This window comes from Marmota marmota, unplaced genomic scaffold (genome assembly GCF_001458135.2).
Source record: "Marmota marmota marmota unplaced genomic scaffold, marMar, whole genome shotgun sequence".
Taxonomy (NCBI): domain Eukaryota; kingdom Metazoa; phylum Chordata; class Mammalia; order Rodentia; family Sciuridae; genus Marmota; species Marmota marmota.
The window spans coordinates 35,165,855-35,184,430 of record NW_025999853.1 but is presented as its reverse complement, the minus strand read 5'-3'; the positions used below and the strand labels follow the sequence as shown (position 1 = coordinate 35,184,430).

Genomic DNA, 18,576 nt, shown 5'->3' with positions numbered 1-18,576 from the left:
TCTAGCTCAGTCTTAAGTCTAGGACCCCCAAATTCTTGATGACCTCAAGTTTTCTCTCTCCTATAGAGAACTAGAGATAGAAACTATTTCTGTTGTTAGAAGGTTTTCCTTTTCTGTAAATTAAAATCAATATGCTTACCCCCTTTTTTTAGGTCACATCCCAGTACTCTATTGATTTACCTGTGCCAACAATATATCTGAATATTTTATTTGTTATAAGGTATGCTTTTCATGGTAGGTATACTTCTGCTAACTAGAGTCAGTCTCTATAGGCCTAGGCCTGAGCTGAAGGTATTCCCTGATTTAAGGAGATTAGACTAATTCTGAAGGAACCCAGAATATGGGGATCAGTAGTGAAGAAAGTGACTTTGGCAGATGTGGCTCAAATATGACCAAATGTGAAAAATTCTATCTACAATGAGTCCATGAAGGACCAATTTGAAAATCACAGCAATGATCGAAACCACTGCTCCATCCTCATATTCTATTATGTTTTTCTTCATATAGTCTTCATGGTTTATTTCCATTTGAAATAATCCATCTACTTCCCCCCATGTTTCCTTTTACTACAAGATGTGAAAAATCAATACATAACTTTTGCCAAGTCTTTTTGGAATAGTGGTAAGAATATCAGGGCTTAGTACCAATACCACCTTTCTTTGGGATATTTATTACCTTGGAGATGTTATTTAACCTCTTTGAGCCTCAGTTTTAATCTGTAAAATTTAATAGTAATATTGCCATCCTCAGAAGATTGTTATGAGGTTTTAATAATGTAATGCAAGGAGTACATTGGCCCCTGGACTGACACCCAGTGTGATAAGGCAATGCTAGCTATCACCTTGGCTCTCATATCTGCATCAGGTCCTCTTTTACTTTGTCTAGGACAAATTAACGCTTGACAAGGACTGAAAATATCCACTCAGATTTGCCAAAAACTGCAATATATTGTAACATTTAACTTGATATTTCTAATTTTTGTGTTCCATCCAGAGAAAATAATTCAGAATGTGTAAAATCAGTGTGCACAAAGGTGTTTATAGTCCTGTTATTTATGAGCTGAAAATGTATATAATCACAGTTCTTAGCAATAGCCAACTAGACTTGTCTTTGCAACAGAATTTTCTTAGAGTCAATCCAAAGGTAATTATGAAAAAGTTTAATTGCATGCAAAATTATTATAAGCTAAATGTATAAAATTCTATGTGCAGTAAAGTCTACAAAAAAGCCAAAGTTTTGATGTAAAGTTTAGAGTAGATATACCCAGTTATTTTTAAGTGGTTTGGTTTGAGTGATGTCTTTTCTCTTTTCCAGTTTTCTGTTATTCACACATTTCTCTAAAAAGCAGCTATATAAGAAGTTAGAAGCTTCACTGATTTATGGACCTCTAGGTTAATGATTTGATATCCTGATGGCAGTAAACCTAACCTCTGCAAAATCCTGCTGGAATTTTTTACTTCTTTTACTCCCAAGTGGCTCTTTAGATCATTAGAAAACTTCATTGCTGAATAAGCAGAATTCCACACTAGCTTTAAAATTGTGTTTTCTATGGAAATCATTAGCTATGTGAATAATTTTCCTGTATTAAATTCACTTTATTTTCTGTATTTAAATTTGGCACTAACTCTACTAATTAACCAAAATTAGAATATACACCTCCCTATAAAAAAGTAGATATTCTTTTAAAGTGTATTTATTGCTTAAATTATTATCAGTAACCTTTCTCATTATCTAATGCTGCTTTTAACAATTAAGCAACAATAATATACAGATGCTAAATATTGGAATATTTTTGATACCTCTATAAAAACAACTTTCTAAAACAAATATCATGCATGACCTAGCTTAAAAAAACCATTTGTTTTTATGTCATCTATTTCACTAAGTATAAGGGGTTTTTTGTAAGCATAGTGTGCACAGTGAGAGAGGATCAACCAGGAACTCATATTTCACTTGATTCTCTTTTTGGAAGACCACGTGGCACATTTGAGATTGTTCTCCACAGCAGCCAGACCTTGTAAAGCATAAATCAGATCATGTCATTTCCAGCTTACAAATTTATGGTGCCTTTCCATCACACATGGAGAAAGAATCTGGGCTCCTGCTGTACAGTAAGAGAGTCTGAGTGCCTCCACACTGGTGTATGTGTAGCTGGGCCGGAGGTGCTCCTAGGTCTGCACTTGGTTTCTGCAGGAACAGAAGCAGGAATCATGGCCAAGACCACCTCCAATAAATCACCTTCAAGGTGAACAAGAACAAAAACATGAACTTGGTGTTGGGAATCCAAGATTTAGAAATGGATTGATGGAATGAAGGAATCCTCTCCGTGTGGTTTGAAGTCTTGTTGATGGAATTCTGGTGTTCATAAGGCAAGACACTGGGTCCCAACTCCAGAACCAAAGATAAAAAATAATAATTGCAAAGAATTCTGGCTGAGAGCAGGCACTGAAACACATCAAGAAAGAATCTGAAAATAAAAATTGATTAATATGGAAGAACTGGACTAAGAGAGGGCTACTGATGAGCTGTTCTTTGAGAGAGGAAATCAAATGAGGAGGAATGTTCTAAGGGAAAACACTTGGCTAAATAGATGGAAGAGAAAAACCCAGCAATGAAGAACCAGGTTGCATTTTATAAGGAGCACCTGACTGGACTAGAGGAGAGGAGCTCGGAGTTCTGCAGAGTTTCCCCTGAGCTGTGTCAAATGCTCCTGAAGACGTGGAAGCAATGTTGAAGCAGGATGAGTCTCCTTTAGCCTGTGCTGATCTACAGGGCAGGTTATCATCATAGCATGCAGTAGTCCCTCAGCTCCTCCACTCTGGCTAACAAGTGCATGTGCTGTGTCCGTCACACCAAGCACAGCATGCTGGAGAAGGCAGGATGAAGCAAATGTGTGCAACAAGCAAATTTCCTTCAATTTTAATTCCCAGAGTGGAACTTTTTTTTTCACCATATCAAAAAAAACCCCAAAAAACAAAAAACAAAAAAACACCACTGAGAGATAAGACCATTGAAGAGAAGCACTGGAATATGGAATCAGCAGAGTCATATCACATTTGGGTCAGCAGCAATTTGGAAAGGGCAGTCCTTTTTCTACGTTTTTTGTACTTTAATTTGATCTCTAATAATTACAGAAATCTTCCCAGTCTTTATCATTTGGTGGAACTCCATTCTAACAAAGCTTTGGTGTGGAGTGGGCTAAATGAATTGAGAGAAGAGGATGATAGGAACAAATTCTTGGGGCAATAGTGCTGGGCAGAATTGTCTAAGTTGTAACTTTTTGATTTTCTCCTTTGACTATATAGGAGGTATTTCAATTTAACTTATGATTATTATTAGCTTATTATACAAGTTAAAAGACCAAAAGGACAGAAAATGCACCGTTTTTACTGTTTATGATTAAAGTAAAATACGGTATTATTTTTTTAATCAATGTAAAAGTCCCCTTGGCTTACATACCTTTTCTCTATCATGAATACTGACATTTTCCTTCACTCACTATCCATAATAAATATGTTTTCTGATAGAAAAAGAAACTGAGAAACGATCTGAAGTCCTTATTCAAGGACCTTCATGGCCTCGCTGCCAGCAACCTCATACCCTACTCCTCCCCAAGTTTTCCCCAAGTTCTCCCAACCTGGCTTACTCTCCCTCCATGGCAGCTGGTATGACATTGTGTATTTATTGGTGTATTAAATCTAATGTGATAAATGCTGTGAAAGCGACATGAAAACATATGTTCAAGAAAGAAGCATTTAAAACTAATTCAAAACAGGATTTTGAGAGGAAGCCTCATGTGGTAGAAGGTAGTCCTGATTTTGAATTCCAGCCATGCCACTTATTAGCCAGGCAAGCTTGGAAAGGCTATTCTATTATATAAATAAACTCTGGCTTCTTTATCTAAAAACGGGCTTGAAGCTCAGTGTTACTTTTTTTTTTTTTTTTTTTTTTTTGGTACCAGGGCTCAGGGACACTCAACCACTGAGCCACATCCCCAGCCCCATTTTTTATTTTATTCAGAGGCAAGGTCTCACTGAGTTGCTTAGTACCTCGATTTTGCTGAGGCTGGCTTTGAATTAGCGATCCTCCTGTCTCAGCTTCCTGGGCCGCTGGAATTACGGGTGTGTGCCACCATGCTCAGCATGATTATTACTATTCTTTTTTGTTGTTGTTGTTGTTGATGATGGACCTTTATTTTATTTATTAGTATGTGGTGCTGAGAATCAAACCCAGTGCCTCACATATGTTAGGCAAACACTCTACCACTGAGCCACAGCCCCAGCCCCAAGTATTACTATTCTTAAGGACAGTAAGCTCAAATAAACTTAGATCATTTTCCCATTACATCATAACTGGTGTACAGTAAGTGCTCAATACATAATAAAGTAAAATTATTAAGTTGATAGTTTTCTAAAAAGAATTTGGTTAACTTTGACCATAAAGCTAAGCTCTTTCTCATTTTTGACCAAATAATTGACATCTGTTAACTTTTCCAATCAATGACCAAACATTGACCCTGCTTTGTTAGTATTTAGGAGACACTCTCTATTAAGATGATAACCAATTTCTGTGGAAGTGTAATTGCAAATAAAGAAGAAAGTGTGTGTGAAGAGGAAAGGCTGGTTGCTGTGGTGAAAGTGAGACTATGCAAGTTTCAAAAAAAAACTTTACTTCTGGATGTTTTGCTTTATTTCTTTACAATAATTTAATTTGGGGGCAGTGGGGATTGAACCTAGGGTCACTTTAGACCTGAGTCACATGTCTAGTTCTCTTTTACTTTTTCTTTTGAAACAAAGTCACACTAATTTGCCCAGAAGACCTCAAACTTGTGATCCTCCTGCCTCTTCAAAGTTGCTGGGGTTATAGGTGTGCACAACCACATCTGGCTGCATGTTTTATCTTTAATTATTATTTGATTTTTAATTATTTATTACCATGAAGTGTCTATTGAAGAAGGGACTTGAGAGATAATATAGTTCACCCTTGGCACTTTACTGACCAGGAGAAAGAGATTTTTAAGTCCTCCATCAATTTATTTAAAAGCATTGTGTAAGTTCTTCTATGGAAGTCACTTGCTAACAGAAAAAAGGGCAGAGATGTTCATATCATGCCTCTGCTTTCTCGCTATCTATTAAGCTATTTATTTTGTAGTAGACTGGTTTATTCAAAGCTATTGGTGAGATGACTTGGCAAGTGCTCCTGCTTTTAAGAGTTATGACATTATTGTCATAATTTAAGTTTAAGGAACTTCTATTGAGTGCCTGCTTTATGCTAGGTTCTGCACTAGGCTTTGGGGATAAAAAAAGTTCAGTAAAGCACACTTTGTTTTCTTAAAGATCTAAGTTCAGTTTGGAAGAAAGATATTATGATAAAATTATGACTAATTTTGTAATAATTATTATGAATGGAGATTTGCCAAGGTTTTATTTAAGCCCGCAAAATGGGTACCTAAGTCAATTTGGGGACCTGCTTCCTGACAGAGAAGAAGCAGGAGGAAGAGTGTGGCTATCAGACTATTTTCTGTGCAACTTTACACATTCCTAATTTTATGGGACTACAAATACATAACCTCCATTTTCATTTCCATAGACAATAATTTAGCAATATATACAAATCTTACCACTTGTTTCTCCAGGAACTGATTAAAGGTACCATTGCATTGGTTGACAGAGAAAAGATGTTTTAACAGATTTTTTTTCTTTTATTGTCTGGTACTCCCAAGGACTACTGGGGATTCTAATCTGTGCAATAGGATCTTCCTACAAAGAACTTATAAAAGTCTTTTAATAATGAATAATAAAGAACAATATGTAAAACCTAATAGTCTTTGTTAATTAAGCATTTCAGCAGTGCTTTAAAATCTATTCCTAAGGGACAGGGACAGTGTCTTTTGAGTGTATTGTGAAATATCTAGTAGGCTATTCATTGGCTTTAAACAAACATCCAATTAGTGAAGATTGGAATATTGTGGTCTGAAGAGTCTGAGGAGTGTGCCTTTTTCCACCCAACATTTCAAGCATCTAAGTATCAATTGCCTTCAGAGGAAACTCACAGTAAAATAAGTTATTTGTGTACAAGCCACCCATCATAGTAGATTTGAGTTAACATTCACAGGGATTTGGAATGGTTTTTAAAAAGCAGATCTGAATCTTAAGTGGGAAAACAAAACCAGCTAAGATCAGAACATTTCAGCATCAGCCAGTATGGTCTTGTTTTAATCTCCTGCTTCTAAATACAGGGTCTTGTATGGAGTAAAGGAGAGAAGTTTGTATGCGGGATGCGGGGAATAGGAACAGCAGCTGGGAGGCTGCACATGGACAGTCTTATATCCACTTCTTTAACATTTCTCATTGCCTTCTCTTCCTCATTGTAACTTTGATTCCTAAGTCATTTCTTAGGTCCACTCCCACCATGATAGTGGAAAAGGTAGATGTCATACAAAGTCTTCCTAAAAAGCACTAGTCAGGCTCAATCATACATGAAATATTCTTTAAATTTGCTATGTCTTCCATGGTATTAGCAACATTTGCCTGTTACAGTGCAGATTTGAGAAAGCTGCATTGTAGTGTCAGGACCTTATGTGTGTTCCCTACTGGGCTGATTACTTTACGCTAATGTAGTATCCCATTCACTGCAATACACACACTTCCTATATTGATTGCATTATCTGTAGTAGTAATCACAGATATCATTACCAGGCAATTACACAAACACACATCTAAGTTAGGTAACCTGTTCTCCAACATTATCTCTCACAATGCTTAATTTTGTAATGAAGCTGATCATCCTCTTGTCCAATTAAGTGTAGCTACATATTTTGATCAAGCAAACTTAAAGCCAAGTGTATTGAATTATGTAGTAGGTAATTACTTATATATGTTAGTTACAAAGCAGAATGAGGGCAATTTAAGTATAATCTCTTTCTTATTCTATTTGAAAACTCTTTAGAGAAGGTTAACTACTTTAAAAAATAGACCCAAACATGCTTTTGGATCAAATACAAGGGAAGTTAATTCCTGCTCATATAATTGGGCCGGGTGTAAGAACTAACTTGGCTATGCAACCATCCAAGGACCCATGGATAACTGACATGTCCAATACAAGTCTGTAAGGTGACCCCGAAAGATTCATTTCAGGAAAAGAACATAAATATTTAATGAGATAAGTCTATGGGCTAACCTTGGCAGTGAAGCACATTCATATTCTATTGGCTAAATGTTAGTCACATGTCCATGCTTAACTACCAGGAAGACGGAGCATTACAGTCTATCTTAGGAAAAAGAGGAAAACATGGATATTGGTGAGCGGTTAACAATTTCTACTATAAGAACTCAAAACAGAAATTTCTCCATTTCTCTAATGAATACTTTGCTTGCTTTAGCATTATTTGAAATTTTTATCAGTTTTGCTTTTATTTACTTATTTTTTATTGTTTACATTGTGCCACATATCTTATAAAATCTGGATCCAAGTGCTGCCTTTTAAACCTGTATTTATGAAAAAATTAAGGACTAGAGAATATGAAATTGTATTTTTTTAGGTTTTTAAATAATAAATTATGCTCATATTAATGTAGTGATTTTCAGCAAATTAAAGTGTAGATATATAGGTTAAGACAAAATGTTCTTTTAGGATATGGCCTAGTTTAACCTTTTTTTGGAAGGAATGGAGAAATGAATTATTTACTTCATTGTACAGGGAATATTAGTGGTAGAGTCAGATTGAGGTTCTTTCTCAAGTATAAGTATCTTTCCATAACATTGTTATCTTTTTTATAGACTGTCATATTGCTCACAAAGCATGTCATTAAATAATGTCCATCCCTTTATAGAGATGAAGTAAAACACAATAAATTATAAGGCTATCATATATAAATATGATATAAGGCTATCATATATAAATCTATGTAAAAATAAACAACTTTCTAGATTTTCCAAACTCTTTTGAGAGCTGTAATAAGTCAGGTATTTATTAATTTTATATATATTAATAAATATGCTCCAACAGTGGGTAATAAATCTATGAAAGCAAAATTTAACTGTATTATTGAGATGATAAAATAGCTAAAGATAAAGTTGCTTGTGTAATTATTGGTTCCATGGCCTAATTTCACTTTCTTTCTATAAGGATGTAAACAGTAGAAACTGCCCAGGAAAACTGGCATCAATCTTGTTGTACTCTAAATCATATAAGCTCTAAAGGATATTTTGAAATTATGTTACGTTTGGGGTTATCTCACCATCCTTATTTGTGTCAAATAGTAACTATGATTAATCTTGTACCATAGTCGAATAAAAATTATTACACTGACCGACATTCTTTTGTTTCAATTCAAAGAGCATACTAATTGGTTTTTATTATGAATGTTATAAATACAGCTGTAAACTAACACCTGTATTTACCTCTAATATTTGTCTGTTGTATTAAGGAAAAAATAATCTGGCAAACATTTTATAAATGAAGGTAAGAAAAGACTTGGCTTCCTCCCTGTCCACCTTCCACTATACAAATATTAAAAGTTTCACCTAATTTTATGATTATGGAAAAGAACAGTATTTTCATGAGAGGATTACCAGACTTTGCTTGCTTTCATATTTTCATGTTCCTTCTGTTAAAAGTCTGCCTTTATTTAATTATGCTTAGTCTATTCAGGCTACTAAAACAAAACACCTTAGGCTGTGTAATTTATAAACAAAATATTTTTACTCATAGTTCTAGAGTCTCTGGAATCAAAAATAAAGGTGCCAAGCCAACTGGATATTTGATGAGGGCTTGCTTTCTGCTACAAATATGGTGACTAATCTCATTCATTAAGTGATTTATGACTTAATCACTTTGAAAAGACCCCACCTCTTTATACTACCACATTGAGTATAAAGTTCCAACATATCTTTGGAGGAGATACCAATATTCAGATGATAGCAATAATTAAGGTGAAAAAAACCCAGCAAACTACACTATGTCTATATGCATTGGAGAAATCAAGGCCAACATCATCTTTTAATGTACTGCTATTTATATTGCTTTGACTTCACAAGAATTTCATATGCAATCTGCTGGAGTATAGAGATGTAACAATCTTTTTGTAATCCTTTCTTTGGGTATGAGTTCTTAAAGCATAGACAGCATGCGTTCAGATAATTTTTAGAAGTTATGTTTATGTCTTTTGTAAAGAATCTGATATTGGTCCCCCAGGTGCCACAACATCTATAAGAAAAGGAAAAGAGTAAAGAGGGAGAGTCTATTTTTTTTTACATATTAAAAATTTGGAACTCATTAAAATCTAATTTTGATTTTTGTAGGTGTTACAGAAACCAATTAAAACAGATTTTAGAAATACTTGTATTATAATCTAAAAGAGACACTAAAAATATGGATTAGCACTTTAATTTCATTGTTTTTGAAAACAATATGCATTAAATATCATTACATAGAACTATATTAAAAGTAAAGGGAATGCATTGAGTAACAAAAATTACACTGTAGAAATCAATTCTTTTCAATTATTTGTTACTTCTGTGAAGGAAAAAACTTAGGGTTGGTATAAAATCTATAATTATTATCTTATTTCAAAATATGCATTCTGATGTGTTTGTGCTCATGTAAATTTTTAACTTTGTATATATTAAGAGGCACCAGCATCTTAAGTAAGACTTTGTTTAAAAAGTCACTCATTTTATTTTTATCATATACTGTGATGAATCTTGCTTTCAACCTTTTATTTGCATAAGTCAAATCTTTATTTTTTGCACTATTGTTTATCTTTTCTGCATATAATTAACATTAGCTTTCTTCTGACTGTGCAGGGCTGGCTATTTGCCTCAGAATATTCCTCTAGAGATTATCAGATACCTGTCTGAGGAGAAGGATTTTCTTCCTTGGCACGCTGCCAGCAGAGCTCTTTATCCTCTAGATAAATTACTGGACCGCATGGAGAACTACAATGTCTTCAATGTAAAAATATATAATTTCTTCTTCCTAATTTTCAGAAGATAAACCGTTTTCTTATTATCTGCTGTATACAACTGATCCTGAGTTATTTTCATTTCTTTTGCTAGTTAATGTTATCATTTTTGGCCTGATTTTCTATGCAATACGAATGACAATTATTTGAAGAAGAAATTTAATACATGTTACCTTTTGTTCTGGCCTAAAAGTGTCAATTAAGCTTAAATGCTTTAGAATTTAAGAAGGAATATACATGGCAAATCCGTGAAGTTTAAACTTAACTTTCCTGAGTTAACAGGCTCCATGTTCACAAAGGACTTAACCTGAGTGGAGGGATCCCAAAGATCTTAACAGAATATAGACAGTTTCAATCAAGATTCTTAGCCATTATTTTTATCCAAAAGGCCATGGTGAATCCAATTCACTTCCTTAATTAACAAGGATAAGATCAACATTGAGGCAAAAGCCCATTCATAATTGGGTCCAAGGGGATACAGGAGAGCAAACAACAGATAATCCACATAGACATGAATGCATGACAAACATTTCAAAATGTTACCTGACCAGAGTTTTTAAACTCAAAGCCGAGTAAACCCAAATTGCAAGGCTGAACCTCCTAATCTGATTTAATAATCATTTAGAATATTATTAGGATTAGGTAATGCTGATGAGCTTTTAATTCCTAAATTTCTTAGCACTATGCTATTACCTTTGTGCATTATTTGTTTTTCTTTAGTTAAGAGCCTGCACTGAATTTTATAAAATTATCCAAATGCTTTATGACATACTGATTCTGCTAACCTACACATTTGGAATTACTCAAAACTGTATTGCCACGACATGAAATCTGTTTATTAGAGCCATTTAGTTGTTTGTTGGCCATCAGAATTATTTCCTGTTTTCTTGTCCTAAGCCTGCAGGAAAGGAGCTCTATCCATTTCTTTCTTTCTTTCTTTCTTTCTTTCTTTCTTTCTTTCTTTCTTTCTCATTCTTTCTTTCTTTCTTTCTTTTTATTTTAGTGAAAATAATCTTGGCTTGGCTTTTCAGTGTTATTAGTTTTGTCTAGGCCTTTACAACAGACATGCAAAGAAATGGGTCATTACAGTTTGGGTATAATTTTATCTGCTACAGAGAGACATATTACTCTTCTCTTTCTCCTTAACACAGAAACACTGCAATGCGAAACTTCTATAAAAGTAAAATACATTTTTTGTATATATTTGTATTTTAGAATAGTGTATCATGTCAAATACCTCAATTTTTGTAAAGTTAAGAACTGCTTTTACTGTAATTTCGGTGCTTTCATTCCTTTGACAAAATTCAAGGACCACATTAAAGGGAAGAAGAGTGTATCTTACATTGGTATTGGTATTTAAATACATCATTGGTTGAATAGACTGTTGACTCTGTAATAACATATCATTACAGGGAAGTAGTTTGTGTGTCTCAACTTCAACAATGCTAGGTTATTGGCTGGGCCAGCATAACAGCTTTGCATTAAGTGTACTCTATTGACATGAAATGCATAAGTATTAGATGCTCATTTTCATAAAATGTATCTACATACATTTGTATATATGTATGCAGGAGTGTCATTTTCAATATTCCTCATTTTCCTCATTTTGTTACAAAAATTGTCAGCTAAAATATTTAAGAGTGTGAATTACTTAGTCATTCAGTAGGCAAGTGTATTTCTACCATTCCAATAGTATCTTGTCCTTATTTTCTATTTTGAAATACTAAGTTGAATAGAAGTATAATAGAGTGTTGCAGTGCCTGGAATTTTACTGATATTTAAAGGTAGATAGATTTGCAATATTTTAATTGTGAATTTTAATTGTCAGGATGGAAGAATTTGAAACTAACAGTATCCTTATTTCTTCTAATCCGCCTCTGCCCCATTTAGGAATATATTTTAAAGCAAGTTGCAACAACCTACATTAAGCTTGGATGGCCGAAAAATAATTTTAATGGATCTCTTGTTCAAGCATCCTACCAACATGAGTACCGTTTTATTTTCTGATTCTCTTCTCTTCCCCCAGAACTGTACAGTAACATTCTTTTAGTACCATTATGACATTAGCAGCATGAAACTACCTTTCTTTCATTCTGCATTTTGCATTTCATTTGCCTGGGAAGACAGCTGCTGGGTAACAGTTTCTACCACACAAAGGGACTTCCTTGCTATGTTTTAATTTAAGTTCTGCCTTTATTGTGATACTGAGATCAGAACCCATGCCCCTCGTTGGAGTGATGTCTTCAGAGAAGACATAGTGTGTCGAACATTTCACTCTGTCCATTTATTTGTCTTTTACTCAACAGCCTAGGACTTCCATATCTAAAAACTATTTTTGTGTTATAATTTACTTATCTATTTATGCAATGAATTACCCTGACCTTCTCTCCAGTAGTAACACTGCTTTTTATTTCTTCTCCCTTTGATGGTATCCAGAGAACTGCGTAGGGAAGTGATAATGCTCGCATGCAGCTTTGGCAATAAGCACTGTCACCAGCAGGCATCGACACTCATTTCAGATTGGATTTCCAGCAACAGGAACAGGTAAGGTGAACTAAATCCTGTTTTTCTGATATTATTTAATGGTGCTTTCAGATGTTGGTGGATGCATTCCATTTATCAAATGGAGAAAAACAAGGCAGGAAAATGCACAGCTAAACTGTGTTTCAGGCCTACAGCTTACAAAGCAGCAGCATGAGAGCCACAGTGCACTCATCTCTGCAAAGTTTCAAGTTTTATGGTTTCTTCTGAATCCAGCCCTTCTTTCTGTATACATGTAAGATGGCACCTTATTTCAAGTGTAGTATCTCTGCTGTCTCATAAAACAAAATAATTAAATTCAGTCCAAAGTCTAAGATTCTTTATAAAGGTTGTGGCATTTATTCATAAAACAACTCCAAGTAATATGTTATCAACAAAGTAACATAACAAATGTTAATATTTAAAACAAAAAAACAAAAAGGTTATAAAAAGAGACCTTTACTCTTTCGGTGACCCTTGACAATGACCTTCCTCTTCTATCTTATCTTAGAATGGTATAATACTCAATTTTAATATAAAATATGAGGTTAAAGTTATTCAGTAGAATTACTTTTAAGCAAAAAAAAATTTTTGCACTAAATGTCACATGTTAATGAAATGAATATTAAGCAAAAAATAAAAAATAAAAAACACAGATCATTGGCCTTCCAACAACAAGTCTTTTAAACCTTTTAAAGGTGACTTTAAACTTCCAAGGGATTTTTTGTTTTTATACTGTGAGCAATGATGTCATTTTTCTCCAGCTTCTGGCTTCCATGATTAACTAGAGTCAGAGGTAAAGGAAGAGGAATTAGGGAGCATTGAGAGGCAATTCATATGGACAATGCTATTTCACGTGCCACAATGAGCTGGTCCCTGACCCGGTGGATGGGATGATCCCATGGGCAACAAATAAAGAGACTTGTTCTATATAAACATAGAGGATTACAGTCGTGTAACTTACTTAAGGAACAAGTTAGTGTTTGTCTTGTTAAGAGTCATTTAGATTTATTTTAATATATCACTCCAAATCAAAGGGTGGCTATTCTCTTCTAAAGGTCTCTGAGGGAAATCTCTCACTGCAATATTTAGTCATTTGTCATACTCCCTCACCTTCTGTAGCACTTTCCTGTTTGCCCTTTGAGTTAATTGTCTCTGGTCTTACATTAAGCCAAGAAGGAAATTATTTTATCACTATCATCTGTCGGTTGATCCATCATGTATTTGGAGACAGGGATTAAATCTGTCATCAGTCTTCTCTAGACCTAAAGTGTCCTCATTTTTTAAACTTTTACTAATGATTGTCCTTTGTGCTAAGTCTTCTGAAAACTATTCTATTAGACCTGAACACGTTGTAAGAACTTTTTTCCTTATTTTTGCCACACTCTTCAATTCTACTGCATATACTTAGACTATGAAAACAATTATTTAAAATCAATAATCCAAAATTTTATTAAGATATATATATATATATATACACATAGAAAAAAGATGAACTATATTAATTAGAAATAATTGTCTCTACTTCCTATCTTTTACTTTTGTATAGTTTGTTTTTATTTTGCTACACACATATGCCTTTTCTTAGAACTGGTAATTGTTTTCAACCCTTTCATGAGTTTCCAAGTGAATATATTTTTATTTACCATTTTATTAAGACCTGGTTTACACCATAGCATAACCATAACTTCTCTAGAGAGCTTCAAGCCTAATGCGAGTACCTTCATTTTTAAAATATAGTTCTGAGGAAAATACTATTATTGCTATTATTATATGCATTGGAGATTGAACCTTGGGGCACTATACCACTGTGCTACATCCCCAGTACTTTTTTAATTTTTTTTTTTTTTTGGAGACGGGGTTTTGCTAAGTTTCCATGTTTTGCTAAATTATGAATGTGGACTCCAATTTAAGATTCTCCTGCCTCACCTTCCCAAAATCACTGGGATTACAGGCAAATGCCATGGCGCCTAGCTGGGAAATGATATTTTTTAAAGATTTATTTATTTAAAAAAAAATGATGAGCAACTATCACTATTAGGTGTTAATAGTAAATTAAAGAGAAGAGGTGTTCAAAATTGATAGAAGATTCAGTTACAGTTTTATATATGAAGCAAGAACTAAGCACAGGATAGAGTGTAAATACAACAAAGGGAGGAATTACTGTCTTGGGGAACTCTTGCTCTCAGAGGGATGAGTAGGACTTTGTTAGATGGAAAGCACTGGGTTGCAGGCAGGAATGGGTTTGTATGAATATGTAAGGTAAGCTGATGGGGATTCTAAGCAGAAAGCACGTAGGTTGCTGGTTAATTTAAAAAGTATAGTCATTTTTTTCTTTTACTTGTTAACTTGAATAATCCATTGCTTCTATAATTTCCTTATGAATGAAAGTTCATACATAAGGAATCGGGTAATTTTGGTTTTGATAGCTCTGTTATATTTTTCATGGCAAAATAAATCAGTTTGGTTCAAATGTTTTAAGATTCTTTTGTCAGTTCCTTCCTGTGTTTATATTCTTTGCTTTGTATTCTTTTGTAACTGGACAAGTATGCATGTCGAGGGAAAATAACTATGTTTACTAGGATTTGCTTAACCAAACCTATAACTTGCCTCAGTCTCACAGGTGACTTCCAGCAGCAAGGGCATATGATACCCACCAAGCTAGCTATGTGTTAAGATTAGAGGTTTAATCTGTATGTCGTGCATAACAGTTTAATGCTTAACAATAAAACAGTTATTCAATCCTATGGATCCTTGGTGCTTAGTTAAACATTCTTAAGTCAAAGAAGAAAATAACAAGATTTCTTTTTAAATGTGCCTACAGCAATAGGCCAGTCAACCTTTTTGTTTTTATTTATTTTTGTTTATCTAACTGGAACCTTAAAAAGAGTGACCTGAAAAAAATCATCTTAAAAAAAAAGCACTTGGGCTGGGGATGTGGCTCAAGCGGTAATGCGCTCACCTGGCATGCATGGGGTGCTGGGTTCGATCCTCAGCATCACATAAAAATAAAATAAGATGTTGTGTCCATCAAAAACTGAAAAAATAAAAATATTAAAAATTCTCTCTCTAAAAAAAGGACTATATAGTATATAGTTATATAGTATATAGTATATAGTTACTATTTATACTACTATATAGTATATAGTTACTACTTATAAAATATTTGGAAAAATGTATATTTATGCTAGTAAATATAAAGAAGAGTGAATCATGGAAGTTGTGGGGGTTACAGATCTTTGGAGTGCTGTGCAACTGTGCAGTGTAATCTTTCTACATTAGAGAGAGGGTTAAAATCAGATGTTAAAATCTGGAAAATGGAACCACATGAAAGGAGGGGAAAGGAGGGATAATGGAACTAAAATGTGCAATAAAGGCCTAGAGATGGTAACAGTAGAGAGAAAAATCACAGAGTTATAGTGGATAATAAATTGAATGAGTTGACATCCTGATCCCTGTTAAAATATTCAGCTGCTCTGGTGTGTTGAATAGTAATGGTGATGTCATGCATGAAAACAGATTGAGCTTCATTCAGGTCTTGTTACGCTATGATTTGCAGACCAAGTTCAGCAGAATGACACATTTCAGAAAGGAGACAAAATACCAAGTATTTGTGGAGAACAATACCAATGGGGAGGGGGGGCGCTTGAAAACATGAGCTAAGAAAGGAGCTTATGAGACCTGGTAGTATTTTTCTTTTAAAAATGAAAAGATGATTATCTTTTTGTACATATAAAAAAACATTTAAAAAAGGGATAGAAAGTGGCTTCTTTCATTTGTTAATGCAAATCAATAAGAACTGAAAAGCCTAGGTTTCACTCAATAAAATATAAGGAATATATTGCTACTGAAGATGAATTACTATTTGAAAAATCTCTGCATTCAAGCACTACCGGGTTATACAGTTAACTATGCAAAGATAATATGGCATTATGGAATGTTCTCTAAGTAAAAAATTTAAACTGAAATTAAATTTGTGTGCAAAATAATTCATTATTTTTTAAATACTGTTGAAAGATGCAACAAAAACGTTAAGCCAAAATAAGGTAAAGATTTAGCATATTTAATTGAAAGATTTACTCAGTAGACAGTTATATCCTTACCCTAACTATAAATTGAAGACTTCATCTGAAAAGTGTCTTGACTCTACTTTGAAAATATCCTGAAATAGCACAGTATTTCTACACAGTAAATGTTCTCTGAATTGAAATCAATTGGAAGTTCATTATAAAACTGGAAAAAATTAAGACCATTCTACAATAAAAATTATAGGTAGCAGAGCCTCTGTGGAGCTTTACAGCATACATAATTCATAAGCCTCACTACTCAGGCAATTAATCATAATGTTACTAATATTATTGTCATAATCAAAGCTGTATTTATTTACTTTATTGAATGTTTATTACACTTCAGGCACTAAGTGCTTTTAGCATATAATCTCACCATTTTTGTTTTCATTTTTAACAAAGACAAATCAAAAACTTATAGAGCTTATACACCTGGCCAAGATTATATAATCATTGGTGGTAGAGCTGGGCTTCCATATCCAGTCAACCTGCCCCCATCCCTAGTGCTTATGGTTCCTCGGTATACCAAATTGCCATGTTTCAAAAATGGTAGAAAAATAAAAACCACCTAACATACTTTAAGTACTCTCTGCCATGAGTATAAGAATATTTCTATGCACATCGGGCTACATGGCATAAGCCAGTGGTTCTTATACTTGACCATATATCAGAATCATCAGGGAAACCTGTTAAGTTTGTTGGGATCCACCCCTAGAGTTTGTTAGTATAGATTTGGGCTCAAGAATTTGGATTTTTTTAAACAGTTCCCAAGTAATGGCAATGGTGCTAGTCTGGGGACTACACTTTGGGAACTACTGACATGGCAAAGGTTACCATCTTCATAGTCTGAGACACTTGAGATCAAATTGAAGTTATTCTACTGCACAACCTTGGGAATGCCCTTTAGCTTCTTCATCTGAAAAAACAGCAATAAAATTATCAATCACTCAGCTTATGAGAGTTTAGTGCAAGAATGCTGTGTAATACCTAACCCTTGCAGGTAATGGTGAAGCAGTGATCTTTAGAATGGCCTTCTGTTTGTTTTAACTACCTCTTTGTAATGGGTGGTGTGCATTTTAAATAGTTAAGTACGGACAATCACATTTATTGAATGCCTTCCATGTTAGTCCTGCATGCTCTAATTTTGGGGAATTATAAGGATGTGAAATATAAAATGAAATGTTATCATAGAGATTCTCAATTAGGAACAGGAACACATTTCCCCTCCCTCTACTTTAACAAATACTGCCTATCTTGGCCTATAAGTAAATATCACCTTTTTTCATACTTAACCAGTTGCTATTGATGGCGAATGTCCCTTCATCAGCTATAGCTCATCTTATCTCATACTGAAAAAGAGGTCCAAATAAGCTATTTTTCTTTGCATCTGATCTTTGTCCATCAATGTTTGCTTTCTCATGTAATAATATAAAGATGGAGAGACAAGTTTTCTTTCCACTATGGCCTCAATGTATCAAATTCAGAAACCTTGTGTTTTCTTCCTCTAAGACATAGATGCTAACTATGTGTTCTTATCTCCAAGGTTCCCATGGTCCTGTTTCCTTAGGGCTTTACACTGCTCTTTCTTTTCCTATTGTTTTAAGTTGTTCCACACTAAAGGATCAGAGGCTGAAGTTCTTGCACCAGCCAGAAATGCAGTTTCAGAGTTTATTGACCAGCATAGGTGTTTTGAGGAGGAGTGAACACAGAAGGAGTTTGCACAGAGTAATGAAAAGCACAGGGATACCTACACCACTAGTAATCTGGGGTAAGGAATTAGGTTTTTTTTTTTTATTTATTTTTATTTTTTATTTTTTATTTTTTTTTAATTTTTTATTGTTGGCTGTTCAAAACATTACATAGTTCTTGATATATCATATTTCACACTTTGATTCAAGTGGGTTATGAGCTCCCATTTTTACCCCAAATACAGATTGCAGAATCACATCAGTTACACATCCATTGATTTACATATTGCCATACTCGTGTCTGTTGTGTTCTGCTGCCTTTCCTATCCTCTACTAT

General features: G+C 34.1%; 1 protein-coding gene across 3 annotated transcripts in view; it reads left to right on the top strand.

Annotated features, from left to right (window-relative positions):
* The window catches only part of Trhde (thyrotropin releasing hormone degrading enzyme), a 370,936-nt gene that overhangs the window by 321,541 nt on the left and 30,819 nt on the right, over positions 1–18,576 (top strand). For 2 of the 3 annotated variants that reach the window (XM_015482991.2, XM_048804973.1), the window contains exons 13-15: positions 9,807–9,954; positions 11,855–11,952; positions 12,401–12,508. In XM_015482991.2, coding sequence (XP_015338477.1) covers positions 9,807–9,954; positions 11,855–11,952; positions 12,401–12,508 — 354 coding nt within the window. The remainder of the gene's footprint in view (positions 1–9,806; positions 9,955–11,854; positions 11,953–12,400; positions 12,509–18,576) is intronic. The other variant, XM_048804974.1, reaches the window with a different exon arrangement.